This window comes from Eurypyga helias, unplaced genomic scaffold (genome assembly GCF_000690775.1).
Source record: "Eurypyga helias isolate BGI_N326 unplaced genomic scaffold, ASM69077v1 scaffold16314, whole genome shotgun sequence".
NCBI lineage: Eukaryota > Metazoa > Chordata > Aves > Eurypygiformes > Eurypygidae > Eurypyga > Eurypyga helias.
In genome coordinates this window covers 16,087-32,063 of record NW_010246977.1, presented here as the reverse complement: position 1 = coordinate 32,063, position 15,977 = coordinate 16,087, and the positions used below count along the sequence as shown (strand labels likewise).

The 15,977-nt window shown below is 39.2% G+C and overlaps 1 protein-coding gene across 2 annotated transcripts in view; it reads right to left on the bottom strand.

The window, feature by feature from the left end:
• Positions 1-13,802, bottom strand: part of RALGPS2 (Ral GEF with PH domain and SH3 binding motif 2) — an 80,913-nt gene extending 67,111 nt beyond the window's left edge. The window contains exons 1-4 of one of the 2 annotated variants that reach the window (XM_010150598.1): positions 13,675-13,802; positions 12,053-12,160; positions 3,874-3,924; positions 1,532-1,615 (exon numbers count right to left, since the gene is read on the bottom strand). In XM_010150598.1, the coding sequence (XP_010148900.1) occupies positions 1,532-1,615; positions 3,874-3,924; positions 12,053-12,160; positions 13,675-13,731 (300 nt within the window). In that variant the 5' untranslated portion in view covers positions 13,732-13,802. The remainder of the gene's footprint in view (positions 1-1,531; positions 1,616-3,873; positions 3,925-12,052; positions 12,161-13,674) is intronic. The other variant, XM_010150599.1, reaches the window with a different exon arrangement.
• Positions 13,803-15,977: the final 2,175 nt, after the last annotated feature.

Below are 15,977 nucleotides of genomic sequence, written 5' to 3'. Positions count from 1 at the left end.
AAATGAAGAAAAATGAATAGGAAAGACAACTTAGAAACTGCTCCAAATTTTTTGGCTTCAAATACAGTCCAAGGGACAGCATAAGCACTGCAACATCCGCATGTGCTGGTACTGACAAGGTGAAAAATAGGAAGAGAAGCTACTTGTCCTGCTCCATGTGATTTAATGGTGAACTGCAATGGCTTCAAGTACCTGCCAGCTGCATATTAAAAGGACCTTTTTCCATTTCTTGGGAGATAAAGAGTGGAATAGAATCTCAGCTGCACTGGTGATGCCACAAAACTGAGTGACACAGCAGACACACTCTAGATTTTGCCACTGGTGTTGTTTTAGGGGTATCCCAGGGACAGCTGCCATGACCAGCAATGTATTGCGTTCAGATGCTGAAAGCAGCAATAACACGTTTCTAAGTAAGGGCATCTCCTGCAGCAGCCAACGCAATGTCCAAAACCCAGTAAAGAAGTGAAAGTCAGGGACAAATCCTGCCAGATGGATAGGTCTTTGCTGCAGCTTAAAGATGACAGAAAGCAAAATTTTCCGGATATTAAGGTGGTCTTAAGAAATCATTAGCAAAGATATTCTCAGCTAAGAAAGGTGCACGTCCAACTTCTATGGGTGCAGACAAAGCACCTAAATGGGGTGAGGCTTAATTACAATCCTGATGACAAGAAAATTTGCAGCTGTACTGGTGTACATACCACTATATGGACTGTCTACACAGTGACATCCAAAGAGAACCAGAGACCTGTCATGGCATCAGTCTCAAAGCTAATATATTCTGGTTTCATGCTTACTGCTCTTCGTGTGTTCCACAGTAAGAAGGAGACTTAAGACAAGTTTACAATAATAAACTAATGGGGTGTTGTCAGCATGATGGAATTCCTGTACGTTTACCTAAAAATAGTGTTTAGAAAACTTGTAAGTACAGTATTTAACAACAGAGTTAGCATTTTAGCAATGTTTAAGACCTGTAACAGCTACTTTTAAAACACAGGTATCTCCTCCTGGTTCTGGCCAGTCGTGGAAGGCAAACCTTCCTTCCCCTGGCTTTAAAACATTTTACAGGTTAGATACTTTTAAACAGTGGTTCTGTAATAACTAACAGAAACAGTTTGTTTAGAATTTTCAGTTGGCCCAAAATCACCTTAAAAGGTAGCCATACTGACAAAAGGCTCCTATTTCTAGGGACAAAAACACCTACATGGAGCAAAAGATACCTAACACAGAAAGAAATTACATCAAATTACTACTCCAGAAATCCTGTATGTAATGATGATTCCAGCATTTATGAGGAAAACACCCACTTAGTATTTTTCTGTTTCATCAATAACTCCTATTAAAACAAAGCCATATCTATTCCTTCATCACTGTTGTTTTCTGTATATCCTGAAGATAAGAAACTCCTTACAGCAGATATTTTTAAGTTTTCAAGTAATCAGCTATAATTTCAAGTAATAAAAGTGATGTGCCAGAACACTTAATTCCCCAGACTCTGTAAATGTGTATTGACTCGGAAAAAAAAATAACTCACGTGATTGAATCTTCTGGTGAAAGCAACAGCATTTGGTGCAGAACTGTATTTCTCTTTTTTATTCCAGCCACAGCTTGCCAGCTCCTGAAAGAACATGGATGAATTTTTTTTTTTTTTTTTACTTAGTGCATAATATATGCTCAGAGCCAAGAGCATATAGAGACAAATCTTAAGAGTTTTTAAATAACTTAGTGGAGCAACAACACATTAAAGCAATAAATATATAGTCACACTTTCCCATTTATTCTGTAAATTGAGATTCCACTAGTGTCTGCCATGAGAAATACCCAATACAGAGACAACTTAATTACTAAAGTGGCATAAAAGCAAGGTACAGCCTTTCATTTTTATTTATTCATGTTTCCTTCCCACATCATCTACTCTGAAGCACTCCCAGTTTTCTCACCGCATTGATAACTGCTGACTGAAACCAGCATCACCCTACACATCCAGCTACGTAGGAAAGATGATTTAACACATAACCAATAATTGTGCCATTTGAGACAGTCAGAGTTTAAAAGAATTTGCAATCTGGATATTTTAAGCACAGAAGTTTGTTGGTTTTTTTTTTTTAATCGTGAACTTCTTTACAACTTTTCAACCAACAACCCAAAACTACTGAAGAGTCATGTCAGTTAAATGTCTTCATCAGTTATTGTAAAGACTAAGCATCTTGGAATATATCTTTCCAAACCCTTATTTGGGGAAACAGATGAAAATACACTAAAGGTTAAAAATACTCATTCATGTACCGTTCTAGAGAGTTTGGGAGCAGACAGAGATTCAGAGCCTGTATAACAAAGATTTGTCAGTGATTTACAACCATCAATCATAAACAGGTGGTTTTTAAATCTTGGCACACTGGGAAGGGTGTTGCTCACCATCTCCCACCATGCCTGCAGATGAACGCTGTGAAATGATTCTAAATAGAGTATGTACCAGCAATGATATCAAAAAACAAACTTCATCAGTGCCTTTTAGTCACTTCAGTGCAGTGCTGGAAGCAGATTGCAAAGACTAAACTACCATCAAGCTGAAGCAGTGGAATTCCTTTATCAGCAGATAATTAGGGAAAGTCCTAACTAGTTAAATTGGTGGTTTCATTTTTTGATATTCAGTCCTTTGAAGCTCACTGTAACTAGAAATGAGGCACTGCAACTTCAGCGCTTCAGGCTGGTGGAAACCCTACATGGCAGTAATGCTTAACATGAGAAAAAGGAGTACACAAACACACATAAGAGGAAAGTATTAAAAAGAATCAGATAAAAGGGTGAAATGCTTTAAAGTTTTGGAGAAGAGCTTTATATAAAAAAAAGAGATAATCTATTAGAAGATCAGGATAAACATATTCTGCCAATCAAAAAGACATTAAGGATGCCCAGAGGAAAAACAAAGTCAGAGACATCAAATGGGAGGCTCTGAAGGATTTAAAAACAAACAAAAACCCCAACCAACACACCCACACAAATTCAGGCGGGTTGGGAAATAGCTTGCTGAAATCATCAAAACTAAAACATGACAACATTTTCAAGATCAAAGGAAGCCTTCAAAGAAATTTGTGGGTACACAAATGATGAAATCAATAATCCCAACCAAGAGATTCAACAGGTTTCTCCACTCGAACCAAAATATTCTTCAGTGTGCCACAAGAGTGGCATGACACAAGTCTGCTACCAGAAAAATACCTTATAATAGTCTCAAAGTGATTGATGAGCTAAAAGAGACATCCAGGGTACTGATAAAGTGCACAATAAACTGAAAAATAAACCTTCAAAACTGCAAACCAGGGCCCACAGGAAAATGCAAATCGTACTGAAATAGGGATAATTAGGGTTATCCAGGCTGCCATCAGAAAGGAATATGGCATTATATATCAAAAAAAAGTCCAGACAAAAGAGACCACAAATCACCTGTGGATATACAGGGATAATATACTGAGCATACCCATCTTGCGTACAAGATGCTGTTATACCCATTTTTCTTTTCCAAAAAAAGATATGGGAAACAGGACAGGATGAGGTATTGCATGAGCTAATATGAGCTGATGCCTAAAACACTATGATCAGGATAGTCAAATCAAAATGTTTATCATTGAGAAACATTAAACCCCAAATAATTAATTTCTAGCACTAACTAAACGTACTTAAATACCAACACTTCATTCCCAAACTATCCATTCCAGTTATTTGTGCATTATAAACCATCTGCTTCAAAGCCATATGAACTGGGACAAAAATTAAGATTTACTGACATACTTACACTTTGCAATTCCATAATTCATACACTGGCACAACTTATTTAATGACTTAAAACTGAAAAAAAAAAAATTATTAACTACTTACTTCTGGCTGAATTGCTTTAAATACAGGGACATCCATTAGTGTTATCTGACCCTGAAAAGAAAAAAAAAAAAATCATAAGTTAAGCTCAAAATTAACCCCTTGTTCCATTAAGTTGCTTTGCTGCGTGAGAACTGTCTTTGTTCTGTTTCCTTTTTGTTATTTGACTTTCATTTTGTAGCTAATTTCAGAGGTTTCAGCTCCTACCACAGAACCATCCTGCAAAACCAGAGAATAAATTGCTCCACACTTGACATTTAATAAAATAAACAAGTTAGGAGAAATTATTAACTGCAGGATTATGCTCCAGAGAAGTATGCAAGTCAGAGCTTGAACTCAGAAACACTACAGATAAAGACACTATCCAGGAATAACAAGGATAGTTGCTCAAGGGCAGTTTGTCTTCACACCCCAGCTCTTGGTCTAGGTGTTACACAATTCCACTGAACCATCCCTACCCCTTGTCAATCAATCCTTAAACCATATTTGAACAAAAAAGCTCAGTTATTGCTCACTTGCACAGCAACAGTTAAAATCAAAAAATCCAGCCATCTAATTTCCAGCAAGTCAGAACCAATATGTGTATTTTTATTCTGGGATGTCTGTTTAGCTCTGAACAGGGTAAAGGAGAACTCAGAGTCAAAGATCAGATTTTGCATTTTGAAACATTCATGGAGCCTTATTTTAAGCATACAATTTCAGATTGCTGTCTGCTCACATATCCAGAAAAAAAAAAAAAAAAAAGAGTCCATCTCTTACCAAGAGTACATAAGTAGCCCAGCAATAACAGCACCATCTGAGCTCAACATCACAAATACCCTTTTAACAGTGACTCCGGAGACCTTGTTCTGTTCCCTCAGACACAAGCTGCATAGCATTATTCCTATTTCCTTGACAACAGTGGTTCCCCACTTATACACTCTTTGGGACAGACTGACAGCTTCGTGACCCTTACAAATCGCAATTCCCACTGAATGCTCTTGTTCAAGAGCGGAACAGCATCACAGATGAAGTCAACCTCACAGAAAAATTCAGCCGGGCTACTCGAGGTGAAAGAAAGCAGGTGCAAAGAGATTTTTCCTGCTATTTCTCACCTTTTCCTAGCTTAAGCAGGTATTCTAGGAAATAACTAGGGCCCTTAAACAGTGACAGGAATGAAATGTTGTGTTTCTACCCAGCCCTCCAGAATATGTCATCTTAATCTACCTGAAATCACTTACCTATACTAGAACATTACTTCGTTCAGTAGTGACTCCTAAACCAATTATCACTTCAGAATAGGATCAATACCCACTACTTACAAAACAAAGACTGTTGTTATAACTCCCCCCCTGAATTCATATACCAAAACAAATTCATACACTTTAAATAGGGTATATTAACATTAAAAACGCACCCAAACCTCACACATGCCAAAATTCAAGAGTAATGTTCATACTAAAAATTGTTATTAATAACATAATAATATTCAAAAAAGCAATTCTAAGAACTAAAAAAAAACCCAGCAAGTTTTAACCAAGAAGCTTCTTTTTCCAGTATGACACTGGTATTAGGCTGGGGTATTATTGCTTGCTTGCTTTACACATCATGCTGCTTTCACTGGAAGCAATATCCACCCTCAGGAACACTGTATCGCATTACCACTTGTTGGAGAAACAGCCGGGATGGAGGTTCCTTTCTGAGAGAGCTCTCAATTTCCATTAAAAGTTCCAAGCACTTAAAAAGCTGTTCACAATCCAAGAGAGGCAAGCAACTGATACTTCAATTCCTAAGCTGATGGATAAGAAGCCACTTGGGTTTGTAGATCTGACACTATACCGCAGATAAGAGTTTAAAAATACCTTTGACAACAGCTTTTTTAAACATAAACTTAATTCATATTCTTGTCTAACACTTAACTGAATTTTTACCATTTACGGGTGCTTGCTCACTCCTAAGTAAAAAATAAAGCAAATCAAAAGTCTAGCATTCTAATAAATAGCACTTCAACACTGAGCAAACAATTTAAGATATATATGTTAAATGCCATTGCTCAACTCTTAAAAAAAACCTTCTACGATGACCAAGTCATGCACAATTTAAACCCCAATAAACAAGCCACCAGTTTGGTTTCTGCAGCGTAGAGATACAATGCACTAACTTTTCTCATTCCAGCTCCTTATCCCAGCCAATACAAATTCCTGGATAGCTCCCTCTCCTAAATGCGGTTTCAGGTTTTCATATTCAAACCAAAAATTTTCAGTGTTCACATCAACTGGTTACATCAACCCAGCCAACCATAACCTCTCTGTTTTTTGAGTTGTCAGCTGCATAGATTTAAAAAAAAAAAAAAAAACTAAAATCACATGTGCAACACAAAACCTTGAACTTTTTGTTACTCATCATTTAAATAAGCTTCCTGATTACAGAAAGATAGGGAAACTTGCTATTTTCTACCTCTGTACTGAGTTAATTTGTATTTGTTAAAGAACTCGACTGTCCAACCATGAAGGAGCTGAATGGAAGTTTTGTGTTGATGTTGACCTAGAGCCTAGATAACAATTCCAGAATATGATTAGAAGAGGTATATTTTTACTGTACAACTAATATTTTCCAATCCGCCACCACTTGAAGAACCCTACAAGAGAAAACCATCTTTTAAAACCAGTGAGTGATCATCTTGCAATTAAGGCACTAGAACAGTAGTTGAAAGGTAATTTTTTACCCCCCTGCACAGCCATGGGACCTTTTGCACATGGCTGAAAGACCCTGCCTGGAAACAGACCCCAACAAAGTCTTCTGGCTCTCCTGTGTGTTGAGGTGTTGGACTTCTGTTAACAACACTTCAAAACACTGACCTTATTCACACACAGATCCATACATGGATTTACCCCTCTCCCAGGGAAGCTGTCAGGCTAAAAATTTTCCCACCAGATGATTAAGAACCACATCTCATTGTGCTTCTTTGAGGAATATGGAGAAGCTCCATGAACTGAAATCTTGAAATATTCCCCAATTCCTTCTGTTTCCTCTGTGAACACACTATGGATTACCATCCTTCCATAATAAACCCTGTAATTTAAGTGTTCGTCACCACTGCATCGAGGCCCTCTCCGTTCCCTTACATGAAAGTCCCCATTTGATCTGGACTATAATCCCACTTTTCTAGTCCCTAGGCCTTCCCAAGACAGAATTCCATCTGTCAGGCTACTTGCTGCACTACAAGTTTCCCGGCCATGCACCTACCGTGAGGACAGCGCGCTTCCCATGGAGCTCCTGGACAGAGACTGTCATTGTAAAAAGAAAAATGAAGTTTCTGTCCGAAATGAAAAAAATCAAAAGGCTACATTTTCGTTACAGAAGAATATTGCCATAATCTGATTTTCCTTGAAGCCATGTTGGTTCAAGCAGCACTTCATAAATTGTTCCTTAATCTGAATTTTTAGAAGGAATTATATTTAAGCTTTCCAACTTGGCTTAGCACTGTCTCTCCGGGCTGCCAGAATACTTTTCCTCACTGAAAAAAATAGCTAAGCCTCTGTTAAGCACTCCATCAGTAGGAGAATAATTCTGCTGTCCAAAATGAACGCTGGGGGATTAAAGTTCCTGTGTAGGAACTCTACTTGTTCTCTCACAAAGTCTGCTCCAGAACTTTTATCATTAATAGCTCCTCCACGCGCTATAATAAAGTTGCTTCTTCTTACTCTCATTGGGATCATACTTATTCTTTACATTCCTCTGTAAAATAAAGCTAACAGGAACGCAGACAAGCAGAAGTCCTTATTCATCAAAAGCTCCTAGGGCCCAGCACTTCACTTGATTCCAACAGCTCTTAGATGCAGCAGACTCACCTCAAACTCCCCAATCCACTGACAACCAGCCTCAGGAGAGGCCAAAACCAACACTGCTGCCAGGAACGGAGCAGCACAGCTCACACCGGTAGCTGCGCAGGAACGCGCAGCGGGGACTGTGAACCTGTCAGAGTCCCACACAAGACAAGGTGCTCCCACGGGAGCCTTGGGCTGGTTTAAATACTTCTTAGTCTGTTGGAAGGGGCAAGAAATGAGTTCGTTGAACCCCACACACCTCAAGACCTACTTCTGCACTTTCATTACAGAGGCAGTGTGGTTCCACCACTCTGGGGACCTGCTCCATTTACAAAACACACTCACGCTCTTTCTTCAGTTATAGATAACTTAAATATCAAGTGTTGTAAGGATGTCTCAAAAGCTCCTTGTTTCCTCTAAACACTTCTAAACTGAACTTTTGTGTCTTGTTTCCAAAACAAGCAATATTCTTTTTCCCAACATCCATTTGATAAAGCCTAACTGGAATCAAAAAGAAACACCCACACCTTAATGCAAACTTACTTGGTAGCACTTTCAGAGACCGGGCAAAGACTAAAGAATCCTTCTTAGATAACTAGGTGGGAAAAAAAAGCCATGGATTTATACAGCTGCGCTTCCCTTAATTCTACCTCAAATATTTACACCACCGTGGCTAAGTTGAAGTATAAAATGGAAAAGCGAGTCAAAAAGTAATAAACAGTCAAATAATTAAACAGTAGCAGTCTAAGGAATAAAAATTTACTGTAAAGCAAAAAATAAATATTTCTTCAACCTGAGGTTCGCCAGCATCTTAATTTGGAGCTCATGTCCCCAAAGCATTTTCTTTTTTGCCTTTCAGTCTCATCAGCCCCCCCTTTCTGCTGCCACAGCACCATTAACATATCCCTCCCCCACAGATTGTGCCCTGTGCGCTCGAAACCACACTTCTCCCTTCAGTGAAAATGGACAGCATTCACTGCAACTGCCTCGGCGCTGCGCACACACAACGGCTCCAGCGGCAGGGCCAGACACCAGCGGGTAATCCTGGCACCAACTCGCTTTGTGGCTTTTAGCTGTTTAATGAAGAAGTGAGCAGCGATCAGCCTAAAAGCAGGTATTGAAAACAGAGACAGTCTCCTCATTAGTTACAGCTAGAAAGCTATCTCTAGAATCCCTAGCAGAAAACACACGCGTCTTCCTTCATTCTCATCAAATCGTCTTTTTTTCCCCAAATTTAAGAAACACGCAGGCATTCAATACATCCACAGGAAAGTTTGTTTTTGTAAGCTACAGGGGGATAAAGCAAACTCTAAATTTGCAACAGCAGCAGCTACGCCTGAAGATCTCACCTGTTTCAGCTACAACTTGACCCTTTGTAAAACGGCCTTCAACCTTCTAAAGAACGTAAACCACCGCTTGGTAACAACAGTGTACCTGGGCTGTGACACACGGATTGCCAAAATCGTTTCCGTTACAGTTCAAACTAGACTCCCTGAAGGGCCATCATAACTTTGCTAGAAAGTCAGTACAAGAGTGAACAAAGAGCCATTACCTGACAGGGCACGGTGACTGTGCATTCAGGACAGTGTTAGATCATTGCCAAAGGGAAGAGGATGGAAATAAAATCACCAAAGACGTTTACACTTGGGCTTCTCTTTGGCCCAGTAAGCAGCTTCTTGAAAATACAGCATTACAAGCAATAGCTTTTGTAGTCCAACTTGCCTCTTAGTCACTAACTGATCAAACAGGCTGAGTTTTGAAATAACAGTGATGTCTCTAACAGAGTGGGAACTGAAGGCATCGGTGTGTCTCACACCGGTGCCAAAAGCACTAGCATGAATCTTATTTCCAGTACCTAAGTTATTTTTCTTGCAGATTTTTGCTCTTCTTTCTCCAGCATAATTGTAATTGTCCCAATCAAAACGCAATGACCATAGGCATAGGAGGAGACTTCCCAATGCTGGTGGTGACTTGATCAGTTAGCTCTCGTCTTTATCCTACATATGGACTGGAAATCTTTCCCCTTCAAGCCAAGGTTTCCTAACCATTATTCAGACCACTGTATAAGCAGTTCTTGTGCAGCAACTTGCTTTTATTGCTGTTTTACAGGCTTTATCACGTTACCTTCTCTCTCCATGAATAACGTACTTACACAGCCCACAAACAATTTTTCCTCAGTTTACCACTTAAAAAAAAAATCCATTTTTTTAAACACTATTCATTCTGCAGTGTGTTACAGAATTCAGCCTACACCAAGCCACAGATGTCAGCAGTCTGCCCTGCATCCATTTTACAAGAGCTATTACTAAACTAGAAATTGTCTCATACTTGGAAAAAGCAATTGGTAGCATATTCCTGTCAAACCCAAGAGGTACATACCCCCGTTACAATGAAAACCATACAAACACAGTTTTGCGTGCTCCTCAGTGCTGGTATCCCTCAAGAGCTTGGCCGTACTGCACCACTCTGCTAGTCTTCACATTAACACTGAAATCCAGATGAAGATTTTCTACTTCTCTCTTATGGTAGGACAAAAACCAGGAAGAGTAAGGAAGCGGCCAGTAAAATAAATAGAAGTGTTAAAGGTCAAAGGTGCTTTTCTGCTAAGGTACTGAAGTTTTTGGCAAATCTACTTATTTCTACACCCTTCGGCAAGAAGATCAGAAAAAGACAGCATTCAAAGGAAGGAAACCCTACTGGAAAAGAAGATAAACTTGCCTGGGGAAAAAAAACCAAATGAAGAAGGGCACCTGTGTTTAGAAACACTGAAAAAGAACTGAAATTAATTGTAGCCTTGCCAAAGGGCTGAGCACTGACTACTGGCAATTTTGCTCAATTGTTCAGAATTCTACCTATAAGACATTTGTGATTTACGGTAAATGAAACGTGATATGAATAACTAGACACTTGAAAAGTGAGAAGGCTATGAGTAAAGACGTTTGCTTTTGGCGAACTGAGGAAAGAGCAAAATAATAGCAGGTCGCGTAAAACAAAAATACAGCCACAGGTTTGTAACTGTGATGCAAAACGCTTCATGAAAAAGATTCCTGTTCGTGAGAAGAACTCTACCCACTTTGGGGCATAATACAAAAACCATAAAACACTGGATTTTAATAAAGATTTTTAGCTAACCAAGATTTATGAAGTAAGCAACAATTAACACACTTATGAAAGTAAAATGTTTCTGCAGGTGAGAGATGAAGGATTAGGCAGCAGAGGACAGCAGAGCAAAAGGATTATGAAATGCGATACCAGACAAAGCACTGTTGTGTATTTCACTGTTCAAGTGAGTGACAGCAACTCCACAGAGACTACGTGATCTACTCTACTGCTCAACAGCATCCACCTCTGGCTACAGAGCAGAGCCATTCAAAGGAACCTGTAGCTATTCCTGTCTGAATGTACAACTCCAGTTCAATTCATGACCCTAGCCCCAAATTCCCAAAGTACTTAGATTTCCCTTATATAGAGAAATCGTAAGATAAAACTGAAAGGATAGCCAGCCCTAAAAACATCTTCCCATGAAAAGCTAGCAATTCATTACCCAGCTGTTCCTGACAGAGCAAGGATGAGGCCTGAACTGAGTGACTTGAGCCTCAGTCAGGAATAAATCCCATTCACTAGCCAAGAAAAATTTATTGTGTACATTCCACTTCATAATCCAGATGCTTTACATTTGCAGTGTGCTCATTAAAATCAATTTAGCCTTTAATAATTAGCTCAAATAGTTACTAATGATGAAGAAACAGAACAAACTTAATGGGAATCTTTTGTGATATATACTAGCACATATTTATAATCTCCCCAGGACAACTCACAAATCTCATCACTTGGACTGTAAACACAGCAAGAGCAATAGCTTACTACAAAGATTTCTAGTAACATACTTGAATCACATCTGTCATCTTAAACTTTGAGTGTAAACAACAACAAACCCAAATGAACACACCCCCCATTGTTTTGGTTAATTATTTTCACTTGTTTTGTTCCTGGTTGTGTAGGATATCTAACTCATTATCCTGTACAACAGAACCTGAAAAATATTCCCTAGATGTAGGCATTAACAGAGTTAAAAATTAAAACACGTCCAGGAAAAACAAGTACAGATCAAGTCTATGCCTGCAACTAAAATATGCATGTCATCATATAGACTTAAGAATCTCAAGTCTGTGTTACATGTAAGGGCGTGAAAAATGCCTGAAGAGGTCGATTAACATTACACTGAATATAGACGTGAAGAACTATAGTGCAGGATCCATTTTTGAAATCCATGAAAAGAGAAGTTAGGGAAAAGCACATACAGAAATTGAAAAACAGAGGAACAGTTGCCAAGAAGACTCACACGCAAAGTAACAAAATTTACTTGAACTGCTTACCGCATATTCTTCTGGTGTAACCTTTAGAACATCAAATACCACTGCATCAAAGCTCTTCTTCAGTTCAGCTGAACCTTTGTCACTCAAGGATTCAGAGCTGCTACTCTTCTACAGAAACAAACAAAAACACTGATGTTATTTTGGCTCTCTCCTCCACTTGTTTTTACACTCCCCAAAGCAAAATTCCTGTTCAAACATCTCCATTCAAAGATTTTTTCTATTCGGTAAACTACCAGCTAAAAGTCAGTCACAGGACATGCCTTATCCCAACAGAGACTTCTAAAATCAGTCTCTCAAACTGACTTCAATGGATTTCAAGGCTGTTCCTCAAAACACAAGTGTTACATGCCAACACATAATTAAATTACAATTTTGTTGACAGTAGGGTTAATAACTATGCTAGCAACAACAATGCCATCACACTGAATTTCAAACACCAAACATACCACTACAGTGAGGAAAAAGATAAGGTCTGTCCCAAAGGAATAGTTAACATCAAAGAACAGAATCAATCTCTTCCTGCTTTTTGAAGCATTAAAACTTGCAAAAATACACTGTGAGCTACATATGTGTTCCTGTTGAAGGCATTTAGTATAGGCAATTTTAGGGTTTTTTAATACATCAGTAATCCACATATTAAAAAAACCCACTAGATAATAGAATATTACTCTACGACTCTTAATCTACAACATAAAGCTCCCCTGCAAAAATACAAATATGGTTCAAAAAAATTAACGCTTTGTATGAAATTAACACCATATTGGTTTTCATACATGTCATATGTTGTTTATAAGTGTTTCACATGAAAACAATACATCTGTCATAGGAGTCATCACTTCCTCCAATACACAAAAGCAAGAGAACAACCCACAACAAAAGACAACCCAGGTCTTGTCAACCCTCCAACATGGCTAAGAATTTAGGAATCAGTCACAGCTCTCAACAGCTCCTCACGAGATCCTATCAAAACAAACTCAAAAAGTTCTGGTAGTAACTTTACCCCACCCTTTCTCTCCTTCCGAAGTAGATGAGAAATGGAAAACTATTAACTTCCAAAGAAGAGGCCTCAGCACAGCAGGCCAATCTCCATCACCTGGCCAACATACATGCTCTTAACTCATGAGCTGTTAATTTCTAGAGGGTAGAGGCTTTGGCGGGCAGAAGGAGACCCATAGCAATTCCTGACCATAGGCCAAGAGTCAAAGGCACCAACCCAATTCCAATGCTGCCATGTCAGACCGCCCCTCAATACACACAAATACCTGTCAAAGAGGAGAACATTTCCCACAGGCCTTGCCAGCCCAGCTTATTGCGCTAAGAGCATCTGTTATTGTTGAAACTTGAAGAGAAAAGCTCCCTTGTCTAGATGTTATAGAAGAGAACATAAAAAAAAGCAGCTTCGGCTATGGCAAGGCTGTAAATGCTAGCTCGTATTTTATTTTGGTATACAAAGGCCAGAACTTGAAGTTACGTCTAAACTAGGGCATATGAAACCAACAGACAAAACAAGAATATGCTACACCAGTTGTGTTCAAAGAAAAACTCACCATTTTGATGCATTTTTAATAATTGGAGTACTTCAGAGATTTAAGTATCCAATAACCGAGTTCTGTAATCCTTACCTCTGAAGCAGTAGCCGCAATATTAACACTGCTTGACTGTCCGTTCATTAGGTCCATACTGCCCACACCATTAGTCTTCGGCCCTACATTGACAGCAGCAGGATCATCTCCAAGGCAACTGAATAACCATTCCTACAAGTGAAAAAGAGGAGAAAACATTTTGTTCATGTGTTATAAACAAGATTCAGTAACTAAAATCCATAAGAAAAATAAAGTACTTCCAAAATGCCTACATCGCTTGGAGGTCCAAACTTTAGATTCAAGCATATAATCAAAAATCCACTATTTAAAACTGATATAAACAACTTCAGGTTCCGTTACAATCCACTACTTAGTGGCAGTACAGACTCTTCTGTTATTTTCCATACACCAGGTATCAATACGTAAGTGTATGCATTACCCCTAACTTAAAGTTAGACCCGCAACATCAGTTCACATGATCTTCCTTTGACTACCAACTCTAAAAAGTATATTCCAGGTGTAAACTCTATTAGACAACTTTTATAAGACATTATCCCTAAATTTGTTATCTTATGCGCCTATATAGCAGCCTCAAATGAAAATAACCACATGAAAAGCAATTTAAGAGTACAAGCAGAATTTACACTTCACAAATTACTCCAATTATTGTTTAGAAACACCCACAGACAGGAAAAACTCACACACTAACTTTTAATGCATCCTTGCAAGAACACTATTACTTTTCATTTCTACAGAGAAAAGGCTGCAAATAAACTGAAACCTTTGGCATCCACTACAGAAACAGCAGAACTACCCTATGCCCAAGTGTTACAGCGTAAAAATTGGTTTGGGCTCTAATTTTACAATATGTTGGTGCCCTCTAGTGTGGGACGATTGTAAATCAGATTTCATAGTTCTACATTTATACCAAGTGTGACTGTTCCCAAAGTTGCTATTAAGTATGAAATTCACTTTAGGCTGATAGTTTAACTCAGAACTATTACACTGTCTGCAACTAAATGGAGAGGGAAATAAACCAAATAAAACCATCCAAAAAGCTCTATCTCCAAGTGACCTACACCAGGTGTGACAGAGAAACAAGCCTGGAATGCAAGATCTGCAGTATTTACACGAAGGGAAAAAATTCCCTCACCTTTGACTTGTGAGCATCACTGCTGTCCTGTCCTTCCCTATCTCAATTACCCTTCAGATTGTCTCATGTGGAACATTTCCAAACGCTCAGCTCCCAGTGCCTCTTTCCTACAGCCTTTTCATTTACTGAACTGAAAAGCAAGGAAATAAAACTAACTGATGTGTCATAAATTTCATTTATGTACTGACAGTAGAGGACAGAGGTATCACATCTCCAAAACGAGCTTCAAGCCCTCCGCAGGTTCAAAGTGGTACACTTGTCCCAATTTAATCATCTTCTCTGCTGAAAAAAGCCACCCTTTAAAAACTGGTTGGATTTTTAAACCACTGTAATAAATAAGGAAAATTGACACTCAGCACCATTTCATCATAGCCCATAATTTTGTCATAGAAAGTCAATCTCCAACTATATATTGTCTCATATATACTTCAGTTCTTCCCCTTCCCTATACTAACAGGGGGCGAGACAAAGGGGAGAGGTGGGGAGGGAGTGTTTCTGACCATGGAAAAGCGAAAACTGAAGTTTGAGGGCTTTTTTCGTGGAGGGATTTGGATGATGCTCTGTAAAAGTCAGGAATATCATAGAAGCCTACGGAATTGGCAGCACAGCCTCAGATACACAAGAGCAAACTAATTCCTCTATAAGCAACAGGGTTAAAGACCAGTTTCCTCATGATGAGTCTCACACAACCCACAGGCACCCAGACAAGGCCTAGCAACTTCCTTCCCCCCCATTTCCTAACGCACTACCTCAAGCCTCACCCTTGGTCCCTTAACCTAACAGCTCCAGTCTGCTATTCGTTTCCCAAGCCATGAGGAGTTTTGTTTGCACCTGCCCACCCGTTCTGAGTGCCAGACAGACAGGCTGTGTGAACACAGCACAGACTCCTTCACCGAACAGCAGGCTAAATGGGATCGCTAAGCCTGGCAACTATGGGACAGAATTTCAGCCTCAGAAAGGATATGGTGGTGGGTAGGGGGGGATACGGTGGTGCTGCACACTGATTCAGGTTTTCCTTTTCTACCCAGTTACTGACTGTGATGAGAAGTGGGAGAACTCAGTCCCTTAGTCAAGTATGGTTGAAACTGGTCACCAGGCAGAGAAGAGACTCCTATGTGGCAGATGAAAGGTGGGAGGGTTGGTTTTTAGTAAGTAGAAGATCACTTAGAAAAAAACCCTGCATGAAAAG